Consider the following 17,955-nt stretch of genomic DNA (forward strand, 5'->3'; position numbering starts at 1 on the left):
GGAATTGTACACTCTTACCTGCTTTATACTACCGAATACAGGCATAAGAACTGGCACCAAGGGGCTTAAGGGGAGACATAGGACTTACTTCTTTCTTAATCCATGAAGCCATTTTATATCACCTGTAAGGAACCAGGTTCTCATGGCAAGATATTACATAAGGTAATCTTGATGTCCTCCTCCCTGCCACATATTTTCATGGACAATCTAAATGCACTCCCAAACTAGGTGGACATATAATCTCTCCAACATGTTGCAGGCTTTCTGGGCAAGGGTCTCAGTTGACAACTCTTCTGCCAAGCCTGTCCTATCGATGCTGAAATGGGTTGCAGTCTGGACTTTTGCCATGGAATGGTATCCATGTTACCCATCTTTGTTGCTCTGTGAACTCATGGATTATATGAACTCTGTGGGGTCTTGTGTTTCCATCCACAAAGCGGAAATTCTGGCCAATTGTTCTGTGTCCATATGGTATTGCTGTTGCCTGAAGAGTGTTGTCTCTGTACTTCACAGCATTCAGGTTTCCAGCCATTTGGGGGGGGGGGGGGGGGGGGGCGCTTTTTTTGTAGTGTGTGTGTATAATTAGAGTGAGAAAGATTCATGTATTTGTTGAAAATTGTCCAAACTGCCTCATCTGGCTTCTTGCAATGCAAAGAAACAGCTGTGCTCCTTTAAGCGCCTTCCTACTTAGTTCTTATCGTACTCATAAGGGTGAGTTTAGTCACCCTGTGAAGGAAATTAACTCTAATCATTGGTGTCCTAGGGCTCTGTATTGTTTCTCAAAGCTTGTAGTGCAGCAGATAACTGAAACAATCCTGCAAATGGTGATACAAGCACCTAAGTTGGCACAAATACTCCTTAGATGTTACTCTTTTGAAAAAACCGACTAGCCACTTGAATTTTCTATAGGCAGCCAGTTAGTGGTCAATTTAAGAATTACGCAGGGGTCAAAATTAAAAATGCTCCAATCACATTGAAAACTACACTACATTAGTCTGATTATAACAATTCCAAAAGATATAGTTTGGACCATCTGTGACTGAATGTTCGGGAGTTATGGGGCAAAAATGGTGACTGAATTAATGAATGAATTAAATTAATTAATTTTTATTTGGCACGCACACACAAATCCAGAACAACAAAACATGCCAAAAAAGAGAGGAAAAAAACAAACCAACAATGCACACGTACGCTGGAAAGGGTGTAGGCAGAAGATTTTATAAATGCCTACCCCTTTAACTAATAGTACAAATTATATATGTGTATATGTATGTGTGTGTGTGTATATATATATATGTATATATAAACGCAACACTTCTGGTTTTGCTCCCATTTTGTATGAGATGAACTCAAAGATCTAAAACTTTTTCCACATACACAATATCACCATTTCCCTCAAATATTGTTCACAAACCAGTTTAAATCTGTGATAGTGAGCACTTCTCCTTTGCTGAGATAATCCATCCCACCTCACAGGTGTGCCACATCAAGATGTTGATTAGACACCATGATTAGTGCACAGGTGTGCCTTAGACTGTCCACAATAAAAGGCTACTCTGAAAGGTGCAGTTTTATCACACAGCACAATGCCACAGATGTCGCAAGATTTGAGGGAGTGTGCAGTTGGCATGCTGACAGCAGGAATGTCAACCAGAGCTGTTGCTCGTGTATTGAATGTTCATTTCTCTACCATAAGCCGTCTGCAAAGGCGTTTCAGAGAATTTGGCAGTACATCCAACCAGCCTCACACCCGCAAAACCACGTGTAACCACACCAGCCCAGGACCTCCACATCCAGCATGTTCACCTCCAAGATCTTCTGAGACCAGCCACTCGGACAGCTGCTGAAACAATTGGTTTGCATAACCAAAGAATTTCTGCACAGACTGTCACAAACCGTCTCAGGGAAGCTCATCTGCATGCTCGTCGTCCTCATCGGGGTCTCGACCTGACTCCAGTTCGTCGTCGTAACCGACTTGAGTGGGCAAATGCTCACATTCGCTGGCGTTTGGCACGTTGGAGAGGTGTTCTCTTCACGGATGAATCCCGGTTCACACTGTTCAGGGCAGATGGCAGACAGCGTGTGTGGCGTCATGTGGGTGAGCGGTTTTCTGATGTCAATGTTGTGGATTGAGTGGCCCATGGTGTCGGTGGGGTTATGGTATGGGCAGGCGTCTGTTATGGACGAAGAACACAGGTGCATTTTATTGATGGCATTTTGAATGCACAGAGATACCGTGACGAGATCCTGAGGCCCATTGTTGTGCCATACATCCAAGAACATCACCTCATGTTGCAGCAGGATAATGCACGGCCCCATGTTGCAAGGATCTGTACACAATTCTTGGAAGCTGAAAATGTCCTAGTTCTTGCATGGCCAGCATACTCACCGGACATGTCACCCATTGAGCATGTTTGGGATGCTCTGGACCGGCGTATACAACAGCGTGTACCAGTTCCTGCCAATATCCAGCAACTTCGCACAGCCATTGAAGAGGAGTGGACCAACATTCCACAGGCAACAATTGACAACCTGATCAACTCTATGCGAAGGAGATGTGTTGCACTGCATGAGGCAAATGGTGGTCACACCAGATACTGACTGGTATCCCCCCCCCCATAAAACAAAACTGCACCTTTCAGAGTGGCCTTTTATTGTGGGGAGTCTAAGGCACACCTGTGCACTAATCATGGTGTCTAATCAGCATCTTGATATGGCACACCTGTGAGGTGGGATGGATTATCTCAGCAAAGGAGAAGTGCTCACTATCACAGATTTAGACTGGTTTGTGAACAATACTCATACAAAATGGGAGCAAAACCAAAAGTGCTGCGTTTATATTTTTGTTGAGAGTGTGTGTGTGTGTGTGTATATACAACCCCTGGCAAAAATTATGGAATCACTGGCCTCGGAGGATGTTCATTCAGTTGTTTAATTTTGTGGAAAAAAAAAAGCAGATCACAGACATGACACAAAACTAAAGTCATTTCAAATGGCAACTTTCTGGCTTTAAGAAATCAAGAAAAAAAGATTGTGACAGTCAGTAACGGTTACTTTTTTAGACCAAGCAGAGGAAAAAATATGGAATCACTCAATTCTGAGGAATAAATTATGGAATCACCCTGTAAATTTCCATCCCTCAAACTAAAACCTGCATCAAATCAGATCTGCTCGTTGACATTGATCCTATGTGTCTTTTTGCAAGTTTTCACAGTTTTTGCTCTATGGCAAGATGCATTATCATCTTGAAAAATGATTTCATCATCCTCAAACATCCTTTCAATTGTCAAAAATATCAACGTAAACTTGTGCATTTATTGATGTAATGACAGCCATCTCCCCAGTGCCTTTACCTGACATGCAGCCCCATATCATCAATGACTGTGGAAATTTAGATGTTCTCTTCAGGCAGTCATCTTTATAAATCTCATTGGAACGGCACCATACAAAAGTTCCAGCATCATCACCTTGCCCAATGCAGATTTGAGGTTCATCACTGAATATCACTTTCATCCAGTCATCCACAGTCCACGATTGCTTTTCATTAGCCCATTGTAACCTTGTTTATTCTGTTTAGGTGTTAATGATGGCTTTCGTTTAGCTTTTCTGTATGTAAATCCCATTTCCTTTAGGCGGTTTCTTACAGTTCGGTCACAGACGTTGACTCCAGTTTCCTCCCATTCGTTCCTCATTTGTTTTGTTGTGCATTTTTGGATTTTTGAGACGTATTGCTTTAAGTTTTCTGTCTTGACACTTTGATGTCTTCCTTGGTTTACCAGTATGTTTGCCTTTAACAACCTTCCCATGTTTTTTGTATTTGGTCCTGAATTTAGACACAGCTGACTGTGAACAACCAACATCTTTTGCAACATTGCATGATGATTTACTCTCTTTTAAGAGTTTGATAATCCTCTCCTTTGTTTCAACTGACATCTCTCGTGTTGGAGCCATGATTCAATCAATCAATCAATTTTTTTATATAGTGCCAAATCACAACAAACAGTTGCCCCAAGGCGCTTTATATTGTAAGGCAGGGCCATACAATAATTATGTAAAACCCCAACGGTCAAAACGACCCCCTGTGAGCAAGCACTTGGCTACAGTGGGAAGGAAAAAACTCCCTTTTAACAGGAAGAAACCTCCAGCAGAACCAGGCTCAGGGAGGGGCAGTCTTCTGCTGGGACTGGTTGGGGCTGAGGGAGAGAACCAGGAAAAAGACATGCTGTGGAGGGGAGCAGAGATCGATCACTAATGATTAAATGCAGAGTGGTGCATACAGAGCAAAAAGAGAAAGAAACAGTGCATCATGGGAACCCCCAGGCAGTCTACATCTATAGCAGCATAACTAAGGGATGGTTCAGGGTCACCTGATCCAGCCCTAACTATAAGCTTTAGCAAAAAGGAAAGTTTTAAGCCTAATCTTAAAAGTAGAGAGGGTGTCTGTCTCCCTGATCTGAATTGGGAGCTGGTTCCACAGGAGAGGAGCCTGAAAGCTGAAGGCTCTGCATCCCATTCTACTCTTACAAACCCTAGGAACTACAAGTAAGCCTGCAGTCTGAGAGCGAAGCGCTCTATTGGGGTGATATGGTACTACGAGGTCCCTAAGATAAGATGGGACCTGATTATTCAAAACCTTATAAGTAAGAAGAAGAATTTTAAATTCTATTCTAGAATTAACAGGAAGCCAATGAAGAGAGGCCAATATGGGTGAGATATGCTCTCTCCTTCTAGTCCCCGTCAGTACTCTAGCTGCAGCATTTTGAATTAACTGAAGGCTTTTTAGGGAACTTTTAGGACAACCTGATAATAATGAATTACAATAGTCCAGCCAAGAGGAAATAAATGCATGAATTAGTTTTTCAGCATCACTCTGAGACAAGACCTTTCTGATTTTAGAGATATTGCGTAAATGCAAAAAAGCAGTCCTACATATTTGTTTAATATGCGCTTTGAATGACATATCCTGATCAAAAATGACTCCAAGATTTCTCACAGTATTACTAGAGGTCAGGGTAATGCCATCCAGAGTAAGGATCTGGTTAGACACCATGTTTCTAAGATTTGTGGGGCCAAGTACAATAACTTCAGTTTTATCTGAGTTTAAAAGCAGGAAATTAGAGGTCATCCATGTCTTTGTCTGTAAGACAATCCTGCAGTTTAGCTAATTGGTGTGTGTCCTCTGGCTTCATGGATAGATAAAGCTGGGTATCATCTGCGTAACAATGAAAATTTAAGCAATTCCATCTAATAATACTGCCTAAGGGAAGCATGTATAAAGTGAATAAAATTGGTCCTAGCACAGAACCTTGTGGAACTCCATAATTAACTTTAGTCTGTGAAGAAGATTCCCCATTTACATGAACAAATTGTAATCTATTAGACAAATATGATTCAAACCACCGCAGCGCAGTGCCTTTAATACCTATGGCATGTCAGTCATTCATGTCAGTCCACTTGGTGCAACAGCTCTCCAAGGTGTGATCACTCCTTTTTAGATGCAGACTAATGAGCAGATCTGATATGATGCAGGTGTTAGTTTTGGGAATGAAAATTTACAGGGTGATTCCATAATTTATTCCTCAGAATTTAGTGATTCCATATTTTTTTTTCCCTCTGCTTGGTCTAAAAAAGTAAGTTACTGACTGCCACAATCTTTTTTTTTTCTTGATTTCTTATAGTGTTTCTTAAAGCCAGAAAGTTGCCATTTGAAATGACTTTAGTTTTGTGTCATGTGTGTGATCTGCTTTTTATCTACAAAATTGAACAACTGAATGAACATCCTCCGAGGCCGGTGATTCCATAATTTTTGCCAGGGGTTGTATATGTAGAGCCTTTTAAGGCCAACCAAAGTACCAAGAGATTAGCATTAATAAATAATAAGATTAAATGGAATAGTTTTGACTGTGTTTAATGTTTGGTCTCCAAAGTAAAGGTCAAACAAGGTTAACGTCCATTGGATTATGTGACATGTTACTCGTAACATAACTGATACAAATTATTCCTTTATAAAACCTTTGTACAAACTGAAACTGACCTTTGTCACAATTTTTGCTGTTTTTACCCCATAACTCCTGAACATTCAGTCATAGATAGGCCATACTATACCTTTTTGGAATCGCTGTGATCAGACGAATGATGTAGCATAGTTTTCAGTTTGATTGTAGCATTTTTATTTTTGACACCTGTGTAATTCTTCAGTTGAAAAGTTGGCCGCCTATTGAAAATTCAAGTGGTTGGTCAGTTTTTTCAAGAGTAATGTCTAAGGCAGGGGTGGGCAATCATGCCACGAAGGGCTGAGACAATACAGGTTTTCCTTGCTACCATTCACATCAGCAGGTGATTTTATTGACAATCAGGTGTTTACGTTCAGGGAGAAGCTCATCACCAACCCACCTGCTGAGGGGATTGGTTGCAAGGAAAACCTGCAATGTCTCGGCCCTCATTGCCCACCCCTGGTCTAAGGAGTATTTGTGCCAAATTTGATGGTTGTATCACCATTTGCAGGATTTAGCTCTAAATTTTCTCTTAGCTGCTGCACGATTGATACGATGTGCATCATTGGGCCTCCAATACTCAGTATTTTCAGTGCATCCGTAATGTATTCACAGCGTTTCACTTTTTCCACATTTTGCTGTTACAGCCTTATTCCAAAATGGATGAAATTCAATTGTTTTTCCTTACAATTCTACACACAATACCCCACAATGACTGTTAAAAATGTTGTAGGTTTTTGCAAATTTCTTAAAACTAAACAGATAGATAGATAGATACTTTATTGATCCCAGAGGGAAATTCAAGAATGTGAATGTGAGAACTGCACATTTTTGGCTGTTTATGCATTTTTAAAATTTCTGACAGTGTTTTGCGTGAGATATAATTTGGTCTGTTTTGAAAACGCAAGTTAGATGTTGTTAAAAAAAAATCATGTGCATATACAGTACTACTGTAAATGGGTGAGTTGCTGTAAAGTGGTCAAACTTAAAAACAGACAAAAAAAAGTCTTGCTTTGTAATTTCACTAAGCCAAACAAACAAAATGAGTCAAAATCTGCAGAAAGACAATGGCAAGTGACAAAACTGGTGATCTGGGTGCCAGGAACATTAACAGAAAAGCAAGCATCAGGTAGCTGTCACACTGGACATTGTGTGAGCTCCAGGCGAGTTGCTCTGCTGCTTTCGTCAGTAAGTTGGTGTTTTAAAGGACATGTTGCACATTATTTAATATCCTGGTTAGCAAGTATTTATGATTGTAAGTCTGTCTGTGCACATGCAAAGATAATTACTGGTTAGGATTCACAGCCTTTGCCATGAAGTTCAAAATTGAGCTCAGTTGCATCCCGTTTCCACTGATTATCATTGAGATGTTTCTACAGCTTAATTGGAGTCCACCTGAGGTAAATTACATTGATTGGACAAGATTTCACACACCTGTCTACATATAAGGTCCCACAGATGATGGTGCATGTCAGAGCACAGAACAAACATGAAGACAACTGAATTGTTTGTAGACCTCTGAGACAAGATTGTCTCGAGGCACAAATCTGGGGAAGGATACATTAACATTTCTGCTGCTTTGAAGGTCGCAATGAGCACAATGGCCTCCATCATCTGTAAATGGAAGAAGTTGGGATCTACCAGGATTCTTCCTAGAGCCTGTCGCCCATCTAAACTGAGTGATGGAAAAGAAGCGCTGTAATCAGGGCGGTGACCAAGAACACAATGGTCACTCTGTCAGAGCTCCAGCATTCCTCCACAGAGAACCTTCCGGAAGGTTTTCCTCTGGAGAGAGGAGAACCTTCCAGAAGGACAACCATCTCTGCAGCAATCCACCAATCAGGCCTTTGTAGTATAGTGGCCAGATGGAAGACACTCCTTACTTAAAGGCACATGGCAGCCCGCCTGGAGTTTGCCAAAAGGCACTTGAAGGAATCTCCGACCATGAGAAGCAGAATTCTCTGGAGTGATGAGGTAAAGATTGAACTCTTTGGCATGAATATCAGGCGTCATGTTTGGAGGAAGCCGGGCACCAGTGAAACATGGTGGTGGCAGCATCATGCTGTGGGGATGTTTTTCAGCAGCAGGGACTGGAAGACTAGTCAGGATTGAGAGACAGATGAATGCAGCAATAATGTACAGAGACATCCTGGATGAAAACCTGCTCCAGAGCACTCTTAACCTCAAACTGGGGTGACTGTTCATCTTTCAGCAGGACAGTGACCCCAAGCACACAGCCAAGATATCAAAGGAGTGGCTTCAGGACAACTCTGTGAATGTCCTTGAGTGGCCCAGCTAGAGCCCAGACCTGAATCCGAATGAACTTCTCTGGAGAGATCTGAAACACTTCTCATCCAACCTGATGGAGCTTGATAGGTGCTGCAATGAGGAATGGGCAAAACTGGCCAAAGATAGGTGTGCCAAGTTGTAGCATCATACTCAAGAAGACCCGGGGCTGTAAATGCTGCCAAAGGTGCATCAATGAAATATTGAGCAAAAGGTGTGAATACTTACACACGTGATTTCTTTCTTTCTTTTCTTTTTTTTTTTTTTTAAATGAATAAAAATGTTGTCATTATGGGGTGTTGTGAGTACAATTTTTGAGGGAAAATTTTTTTTATTCCTTTTTGGAATAAGGCTGTAACAAACTGGAAATAGCTGTGAATACTTTCTGGATGCACTACTGCTTACATACATGAATTGTAGTGTTGGTGTGTAACCGTTTTTTTTTTTTTTTTTTTTTGATACTTTAGGTATATTGCTTGTGTGTTTTATTAGTATTTTTATTTTATTTGGTGAACATTTTCACCTTATCTTTGCTCTTACCCTATCCCAAATTGACATCACAACCTACTTGTTTATTTGATAAGATTACTGAGCTTCATCCCTTTAAAAATTTACAGCTTCTTTAACCCTAACTGACCTGATTTTAAAGCTAGAACTTCAAAAATCCCGTTATGCCCGAGTTTAGATATTGCTTTATTTATTTATAATGTGTACACAGTAAACCCGCCTAAACCGTCATCGTATAAACCAGCTACTCGCACTCAAAAGCAAAAGTCCTAAAGGTTTTTTTTTTTTTTTTATAGTTTTCCGTGTCATAAACACTGCATATACTGGATTTTATATAATAGATTTTTGTTCACCTAAAAAAAAAAAAAGTACCCTCCCATCGCAATGCATTTTCATTTAAAAACCCCTCACATATACTGGACAAAGCAGTCTGGATGTGCTCAGCTGCAACAGAGGTACAAAATGAAGTTTGGCACTGATGCTTGCCTTTTCGAAAGTGGGTACTGTATTTCCTTGATTAGAAGCCTGGGTGTTTATTTTTTTCAAATCGTGCTCAGACCCAGAAGCTCTCTTCACACCGGGGCCAACGTAGAGTTGCATATTACAGCATACCGACTACGCTGAGCTACGCAGCTCTACACTGAGTTTTTGCTCCCCTATGCAGCAGTATGTTGTTTTTTACATTTTCCAATAGGAGTGTTGGTTTTATTTGTGGATGAGTTGTGATTTGGTCACAGTTAGAGCCCGAGCGGTACATCTGTTAGTATTGGCGTTATTTTTGCCAATATGAAAATGTTGTTGTTCATTTGGCTGCTCCCGTTTTGTTCCGGGTTGCCACAGCGAATACAGCCAGGTCCGTATTGGTATTTGGCACAAGTGTTACGCCGAATGCTCTTCCTGACACAACTCCAGTAAGTTAGAGAAACACAGCCACTGGTGTTCCAAAGAGGTCTCCCATCCAAGTACTAACCAGGTCCTGCACTGCTTAGCTTCTGAGATCTGATGGGATCAGGTTTACACAGAGCAGACTGGCTTCCAATATGAAAATGTATTTTACAAAATAAACAATGCAGAAAAACACTCTGGCTGTTGGACATTGTGCAATTACATAATTTTTCCAGACGATTGCGTAGTTTGCAAAGGATGCACCGATGGCAGAGTTTACAGCCCTGGATCACATTAGCTACAAGCGACAGAAGAAAGTAACCGCTTGCCAATCATTTTCAATCAGACTGCATGTTTACAATGACAAGAGACAAGTGGTTGCCATGACGCCAGCAAGGCAGATTCAAATATATCTATTTTCTTGAAATGTTGGGTGATGCGACATGACTGCCTGTCCGAATGATGGCAGCATGATGCATCTTGGCTGGTTGTTGGCTATAATCGTAAGTTTCTTGTTTAAACTGTAAAACTTCACGGCTGAATTACATTTCTTTGTCATTAGGGTTTCATTTAGGAATCTTTGCCATTTCTTATGTACACTAGTGTTCAGAATACTGTAATAGTGCTATGTGACTAAAAAGATGAATCCAGGTTTTGAGTATATTTCTTATTGTTACATGGGAAACAAGGTACCAGTAGATTCAGTAGATTCTCACAAATCCAACAAGACCAAGCATTCATGATATGCACACTCTTAAGGCTATGAAATTGGGCTATTAGTAAAAAAGTAGAAAAGGGGATGTTGACAATAATAGTAGTGTGGCATTCAGTCAGTGAGTTCGTCACTTTTGTGGAACAAACCGGTGTGAATCAGGTGTCCCCTATTTAAGGGTGATTCTTTAACTACGGGCACTATTGGCCTTGTAAATGTAATTTCCACCACACCATTGCTACAATATAAAGCACCTTGGGGCAACTGTTTGTGATTTTGCGCTATATACATGTGCTCTGATGTCACTGTTTATCTCCATAGAAACTACCCAAACAATCTTTCATACAAACTGTTTAAAGGGACATTACAGTGTTGTGGTGGAAATTACGGCAATAGTGTGGGACAACTACATTTTGTTTAAAAAAAAAAAAAAAAAAAAAAATCACAACAGTTGTATGACACTGAATACCCCAATTATATTTTGATTATTTTACTGATATTTTATTCAGAGATATTTTAAAACATTAGAAAAAACATTTCTTTACCATTTATTTTTATCATTGAAGATCAAAAGTCTGGGTGTGGGACAAGCACAAAATGGCAATATTTGCATATAATGATGCTGAAAAAAGGTGAAAAAGTCATCATAGACTACTAGAACAAATTTCTTAACACACTTTCATTGTAAAGATAACTATAAAAGTGTGAAATTTCCCCTTTTTTCTGTTTTTCATACAATATGATCAAAGGACATAAGTGCCCGTAGTCTAAGAATCACCCTTAAGGATGAAGCCAGTACCTGCTGAACATGCTTTTCTCTTTGAAAGCCTGAGGAAAATGGGACGTTCAAGACATTGTTCAGAAGAACAGCGTAGTTTGATTAAAAAGCTGATTGGAGAGGGGAAAACTTATACGCAGGTGCAAAAAATTATAGGCTGTTCATCTACAATAATCTCCAGTGCTTTAAAATGGACAAAAAAAAAACAGACGTGTGGAAGAAAATGGAAAACAACCATCAAAATGGATAGAAGAATAACCAGAATGGCAAAGGCTCACCCATTGATCAGCTCCAGGATGATCAAAGACAGTCTGGAGTTACCTGTAAGTGCTGTGACAGTTAAAAGACACTTGTGTGAAGCTAATTTATTTCAAGAATCCCCCACAAAGTCCCTCTGTTAAAAGACGTGCAGAAGAGGTTACAATTTGCCAAAGAACACATCAACTGGCCTAAAGAGAAATGGAGAAATATTTTGTGGACTGATGAGAGTGAAATTGTTCTTTTTGGGTCCAAGGGCTGTAGAGTTTGTGAGACGACCCCCAAACTCTGAATTCAAGCCACAGTTCACAGTGAAGACAGTGAAGCGTGGGGCAAGCATCATGATATGGGCATGTTTCTCCTACTATGGTGTTGGGCCTATATATCGCATACCAAGTATCATGGATCAGTTTGGATATGTCAAAATACTTGAAGAGGTCATGTTGCCTTATGCTGAAGAGGACATGCCCTTGAAATGGGTGTTTCAACAAGACAATGACCCCAAGCACAGTAGTAAACAAGCAAAATCTTGGTTCCAAACCAACAAAATTAATGCCTCGCAGATGTGAATAAATCATGAAAAACTGTGGTTATACAACTAAATACTAGTTTAGTGATTCACAGGATTGCTAAAAAAGCAGTTTAAACATAATAGTTTTGAGTTTGTAGCGGCAACAGCAGATGCTACTATTATTCTGAACACCCCCTTTTCTACTTTTTTTTTTTTTTTTTACTAATAGCCCAGTTTCATAGCCTTAAGAGTGTGCATATCATGAATGCTTGGTCTTGTTGGATTTGTGAGAATCTACTGAATCTACTGGTACCTTGTTTCCCATGTAACAAGAAATATACTCAAAACCTGGATTCATTTTTGTAGTCACATAGCACTACTATTATTCTGAACACTACTGTATGTATTGGTATTGTTATGTTTATACAGTTGTATGCATACGTTTGGGCACCCTTGATGATTTTTCTGATTTTCATTTATAAATCATTGGTTGTCTGGATCAGAAATTTCAGTTAAATATATAGCAGACGAACACACTGATATTTGAGAAGTGAAATGAAGTTTCTAGTATTTACAGAAAGTGTGCAATAATTATTGCACATGTATATAATAATAATTTATATAAATTAATCCTTAATATCTATATTGTATCAGGGCGCCCAAAAAGTCCATACCGATTGGGTTGTAGTCACAGTCACATCTGTGTAATCTGCAGTCTCTTGATAGTTTGGTTCCTTCAGGACTCAAATGTCAGTTGTCGTGTCTTGTCAGGAGCCCAAAGTGTTTTGCTTTGGTCCAGATTGGCAAAATGAAAACCCTTAAATAGGTGGAAGGATTGTCTTTCACTGTGCACGCACATGGCATCGCCACTTCAGTGCTGCTTTCTTAGTTAGCCCTGTGGCACCTTTGAAGGGATTTACAAGATGGTTCACATATGTTAGCATGGTGATGTCACAGGCTATCTGCAAACTGTTTAGTTTGTGTGTAAATTTCATTGTCATAGATTATGTAAAAGCTAGCGACAAACACTTCTAAAACTGAAAATGCTGTTTTTGTAACCTGATAACACCTCTGGAAGGATTTACAAGATATTTTGCGGATGCCAGCGTGCATGCTAATTTCCACTGACTCAAAGTTAACTTCTGCTGTCCGTCAAAAGCTCATAAATGTAAATATTGTTTATGATTGATAGAGAGACTTTATTGAACATGTAAAAATTGTAAGTAAGACAATAGGATCTTAATGTACATAATGTACAGTTTTATATAAATATTATACTTTGCACTAGAATACTAAACAACTGCAAATTATAAAGAAGACAATGCTCATACGGCAGAGGGTATTTTAGCATTGTGCTATATATATAAAAGTCATTTTTACAGCCAGATTTCTTGAGACAAGTCATGGAAATATTGGAAAATGAAATGTTCATGGATACATGAACATTTTCCAAGTCGATAAAGAGATTCCCCATACACTATAGTGTAGTGTATGGGGAATCTGTCTGGAGTAGGCAGTTCTTAAAAACTGAGTGTTCAAAAAGGAAACTAGTGAGGGAAGCCACCCATGACAACTCTGGAGATGCAGGCTTTTGTGGCTGTGATTGGTCAATGGATTTTCTTAAAAAAAAAAAGTGAACTTTCAGTTAGTTTATCAGAAGGCACATGGGAGACTCGAGCCTAGATTTCCTTTGTTTTCTTGTATTAAAATCCTCTACTCCAGTCCCTATTAAAGCTGTGACTGATGTGGCAACTGGTGAATGTTTGTTGCTGTACAAACTGGTAAAGGGGAAAAGCCAGATGCACTTTGTTGAATGTGTAACCCCCACCTGCCCCAAAAAAATAGTACTCTAGGTTCACATTCTACACCTTATTCCACAGTCACATTGGACAAACAAATTGCTAAAGGCCCAGTTACACAGCACACGTCCTTTGCTGAACAAAGGATAAAAGTCACAAAGCCACAAAAAAAAAAAGACCGAAACTAACACAAGAAAAATGAAGCGAACGGCAACCTTGACGTTGTGATCATTTCTGCAGTGAGTCTGTGCTCTCCACAGCCACCTGCAGCTGTGTTGACAACAGGTTTGTGTTCACTACAACAGCGTGCGCACATGCACGTTGCAGCCAGAGACGGCTGTAACGTGTATAAATAGTTAAAGTAGTTGATCAAATGTTCTTGCCGCTATTGTTTCTGTATGAAAATGTTGCTTTTCGTCCCACAATGGACGCGTCACGTTCAGCTCATTGGAGCTTTAGTTATTGATCCGTTCAGATATCGCCAATGTTCATGCGAGACGTCGGAATTGGGAGGTTGGATAAAGTTGGACGACAATCAAATGCTGTAGGTGGGTGATTCTTAGACTACGGGCACTTATGTCCTTTGATCATATTGTATGAAAAACAGAAAAAAGGGGAAATTTCACACTTTTATCATTATCTTTACAATGAAAGTGTGTTAAGAAATTTGTTCTAGTAGTCTATGATGACTTTTTCACCTTTTTTCAGCATCATTATATGCAAATATTACCGTTTTGTGCTTGTCCCTCACCCAGACTTTTGATCTTCAATGATAAAAATGAATGGTAAAGAAATGTTTTTTCTAATGTTTTAAAATATCTCTGAATAAAATATCAGTAAAATAATCAAAACATAATTGGGGTATTCAGTGTCATACAACTGTTGTGATTTTTTTAAACAAAATGTAGTCCCACACTATTGCCGTAATTTCCACCACAACACTGTAATGTCCTTTTAAACAGTTTGTTTTGATAGTTTCTATGGAGATAAACAGTGACATCAGAGCACATGTATATAGCGCAAAATCACAACAAACAGTTGCCCCAAGGCGCTTTATATTGTAAGGCAATGGTGTGGTGGAAATTACATTTACAAGGCCAATAGTGCCCGTAGTTAAAGAATCACCCAGGTACGGGAACTACGCAAATGAGGAACCATCAAGATGGAAAGCAAAATGGAATATGTAGGAATTGAGGTTGTTGTCAGGATTTGTTCAAATGAACCAACCAACATAGCAGCTATCACAGGACTTCCCAGTGTGTGATGGTGACAAACTGCTTGATTATTCTGCTTCTTAGTCTGTTTCAGCGATGATAAACACTGAATGATGAAAAAACTGATCTGTGTTGCACTCAAATGCTCTTTAAATGTACCACTGGCTAATGTACTTTTTCTTTCTCTCTCTTTCCAGGAACGCAGTAGAAATAAACAGTAACCTTCGAGCAAGTTGTCTGCTAGAACTGCAACACTAATGACGTAGGACCTTAAATAATTTGCCTAACCACAATGAGGAAAGGCTTTCACAATCTTTCCGTCAAGACGTGTATCTGAACACATGAACATGGACTCATCTATATCCCCATGTTCCCGTGTCTTACAGAACATAACCCACTTTAAAAAAAAAAAAATTCTTTCAAGCACTTTCAGTCCTTCTCATCTGCCTCTTTAATGCCCTTAATGCTCTAATTATGTTTGTGAGCGACTGACTAATCAGAGTAGTCCCATTTCACCAGGTTTAATTGTGATCTTTTTTTTTTTATTATTAAATGCCTCAAATATTTTGGATATTAGTGAGCTTCATCCGCTCCTGAAGAGATTTAAAGATGATCTGTATAAATAAATATTTTACTTGAACGTGTATTCAGCTGTCTGATCCTGTGGATCCTGATCCTGAGGCTGTGGATGATTGACAGGTGGGGGGGGGGGGTGAATTAAGTGGGGAAAACGGCCACGATCACACCAATAATTAAAATGTATCCTCCCACTCTGTTCCCTACTTATTTTTGCATCTGTTTCTATGTACCAAAAGATTAACATTATGCAGCAGGCTGGTGAGCACCAGCTAGTGCACATTTTGATTTTTCTCTCATGTCATTCTGAAGTGCGTTTGTCTGAGGAGAAACCTGCTGCTCACAGAGGACCAGCGCTGGCCTCCATTGGCCGTGTGGCTGGGCTGTCTTTGCTCTGATGTTTGTGTACTTGCCAGTACCTCGGGTTCAATCAGATTGTCTGTCCTAATCAACTCCAGCACTATGGCTGGACCTCCACATCACAGTACCCCCCCCCCCCAAAAAAAAACAAACAAACAAAAACAGCAAAAGAACAACAGCAAGGATGTGACAGTTTTCTCCTCTAGGTAACTCACTAGCTGAATAAAAATGACTCATTTAGCTCACACCTCGTTTTGTGTTTTTACTGATTAAAGTCAACTCTGTGTTTCAGATGTGTTCTTTTGCCACGACAAAAAAACAAAGATAAAGCGCATGCTGGTTTACTTGGTGCACACTGAGGCTTGTGGCTTTCCAATGTGCAAAATGAGTTTAACACATTCATGAATATGAAGTTTGAGGTGTGTCTACCAAAGTGCACAAAGTTGTGGGTGCTGGCATTCAGATAGGTGAATTTAGCACAGATGATTATTTATCAACATCAGAAAGAAATTTAATGGGTTCTGATTACATCTGCATATTAAGCTTTTTAGCTGTTTTTCAGCCTCAGAATAGGAGAAACAAATAATCATTGAGGTCCACGCATAACAGGTGGACCTTAGTTCTGTGCTTTTTTTTTTCTTTTTTTTTTTTTTTTGGTGGTGAGTACCAAGTACATTTCCGTCTGACTCCTGATCGCTCCTGGCAGTTATGTACTTTAAAGTTACTTTCACGGGTTTAATAAATTTCTTGAAAATTGGTATAAATTTTTTCTAATGTGAACCGCATTATTGCTGTGTGGTGCACGGAACGATAAAACTGCAGTCAGTCAATTTTGTACTCTCAATGTTGCTCATTGTCCACAACGTGCGCACACACAAGCACCTACATCTGGTGGTTTGTGGTATGATCACAGCTAATGTGACCTGTTTTATATGTGTAAAGTGCACAGAGAACAGTCTATAATTTTTAATTGCCAGCACATGAACACGCTCAGTTATTTGGCAGTTTGTGTGTAACAGCACGCCACGCACGTGCAAATGGCTGATTGAATTTCAGTTTGGGCTTAGTCATTAACACACACGAAACGCTCATTTACATACTGCTGTCTACATCATGCAACCACCTCCTGTCATGTGCGCAATTATTCTTAGTAAGGCACCCGCAAAACGTTCCCCAACCCAATGTGCAGAAGTTTGGAAAGCATTAGGGAACCGCAGTCTTGTTTGAACCCCTGCATGATATTGCGGGATTTGACCGTGTCTGGCGACAGCCTGTGCAAGCTCAGCATCACTGCTAATAGAAAAATGGTGCACTGTTTTGTTTTTGGCTGCAATCACCAACGCAGTCGCAAAAAGTGCAGTGTTTTTCGGTTTGCAGTGGAGAAGGGAAGACGAGGTAAATGGGAGACGTGTTGGTAAGTTTTAGCCGATACACCTTGACAGAGTAGCGGCGGTCTCTCGCCTGCACAACTGCCTCAACATGTTTGAGCTCCGCGTCATAAATTATCCATAATACATGTCCGCTTTGCACCGCATCATCACTTTTCCTTTGCATTTTCACCTTGTTTGCTGTCTAGTTTGCCTAAAAACTCAGAAAATCAACTCCAAATCAATTTTATTTATATAGCGCCAAATCACAACAAACAGTTGCCCTAAGGCGCTTTATATTGTAAGGCAAAAGCCATACAATAATTACAGAAAAACCCCAACAGTCAAAACGACCCCCTGTGAGCAAGCACTTGGCAACAGTGGGAAGGAAAAGCTCCCTTTTAACAGGAAGAAACCTCCAGCAGAACCAGGCTCAGGGAGGGGCAGTCTTCTGCTGCGACTGGTTGGGGCTGAGGGAGAGAACCAGGAAAAAGACATGCTGTGGAGGGGAGCAGAGATCAATCACTAATGATTAAATGCAGAGTGGTGCATACAGAGCAAAAAGAGAAACACTCAGTGCATCATGGGAACCCCCAGCAGTCTAAGTCTATAGCAGCATAACTAAGAGATGGTTCAGGGTCACCTGATCCAGCCCTAACTATAAGCTTTAGCAAAAAGGAAAGTTTTAAGCCTAATCTTAAAAGTAGAG

General features: G+C 40.0%; 1 protein-coding gene across 5 annotated transcripts in view; it reads left to right on the forward strand.

Annotated features, from left to right (window-relative positions):
• The window catches only part of ythdf3 (YTH N(6)-methyladenosine RNA binding protein 3), a 38,294-nt gene extending 22,170 nt beyond the window's left edge, over window positions 1-16,124 (forward strand). For all 5 annotated transcript variants that reach the window (XM_034169565.1, XM_034169571.1, XM_034169577.1 and 2 more), the window contains one exon: window positions 15,141-16,124. In XM_034169565.1, the coding sequence (XP_034025456.1) occupies window positions 15,141-15,164 (24 nt within the window). In that variant the 3' untranslated portion in view covers window positions 15,165-16,124. The remainder of the gene's footprint in view (window positions 1-15,140) is intronic.
• Window positions 16,125-17,955: the final 1,831 nt, after the last annotated feature.

This window comes from Thalassophryne amazonica, chromosome 1 (genome assembly GCF_902500255.1).
Source record: "Thalassophryne amazonica chromosome 1, fThaAma1.1, whole genome shotgun sequence".
Lineage (NCBI taxonomy): Eukaryota > Metazoa > Chordata > Actinopteri > Batrachoidiformes > Batrachoididae > Thalassophryne > Thalassophryne amazonica.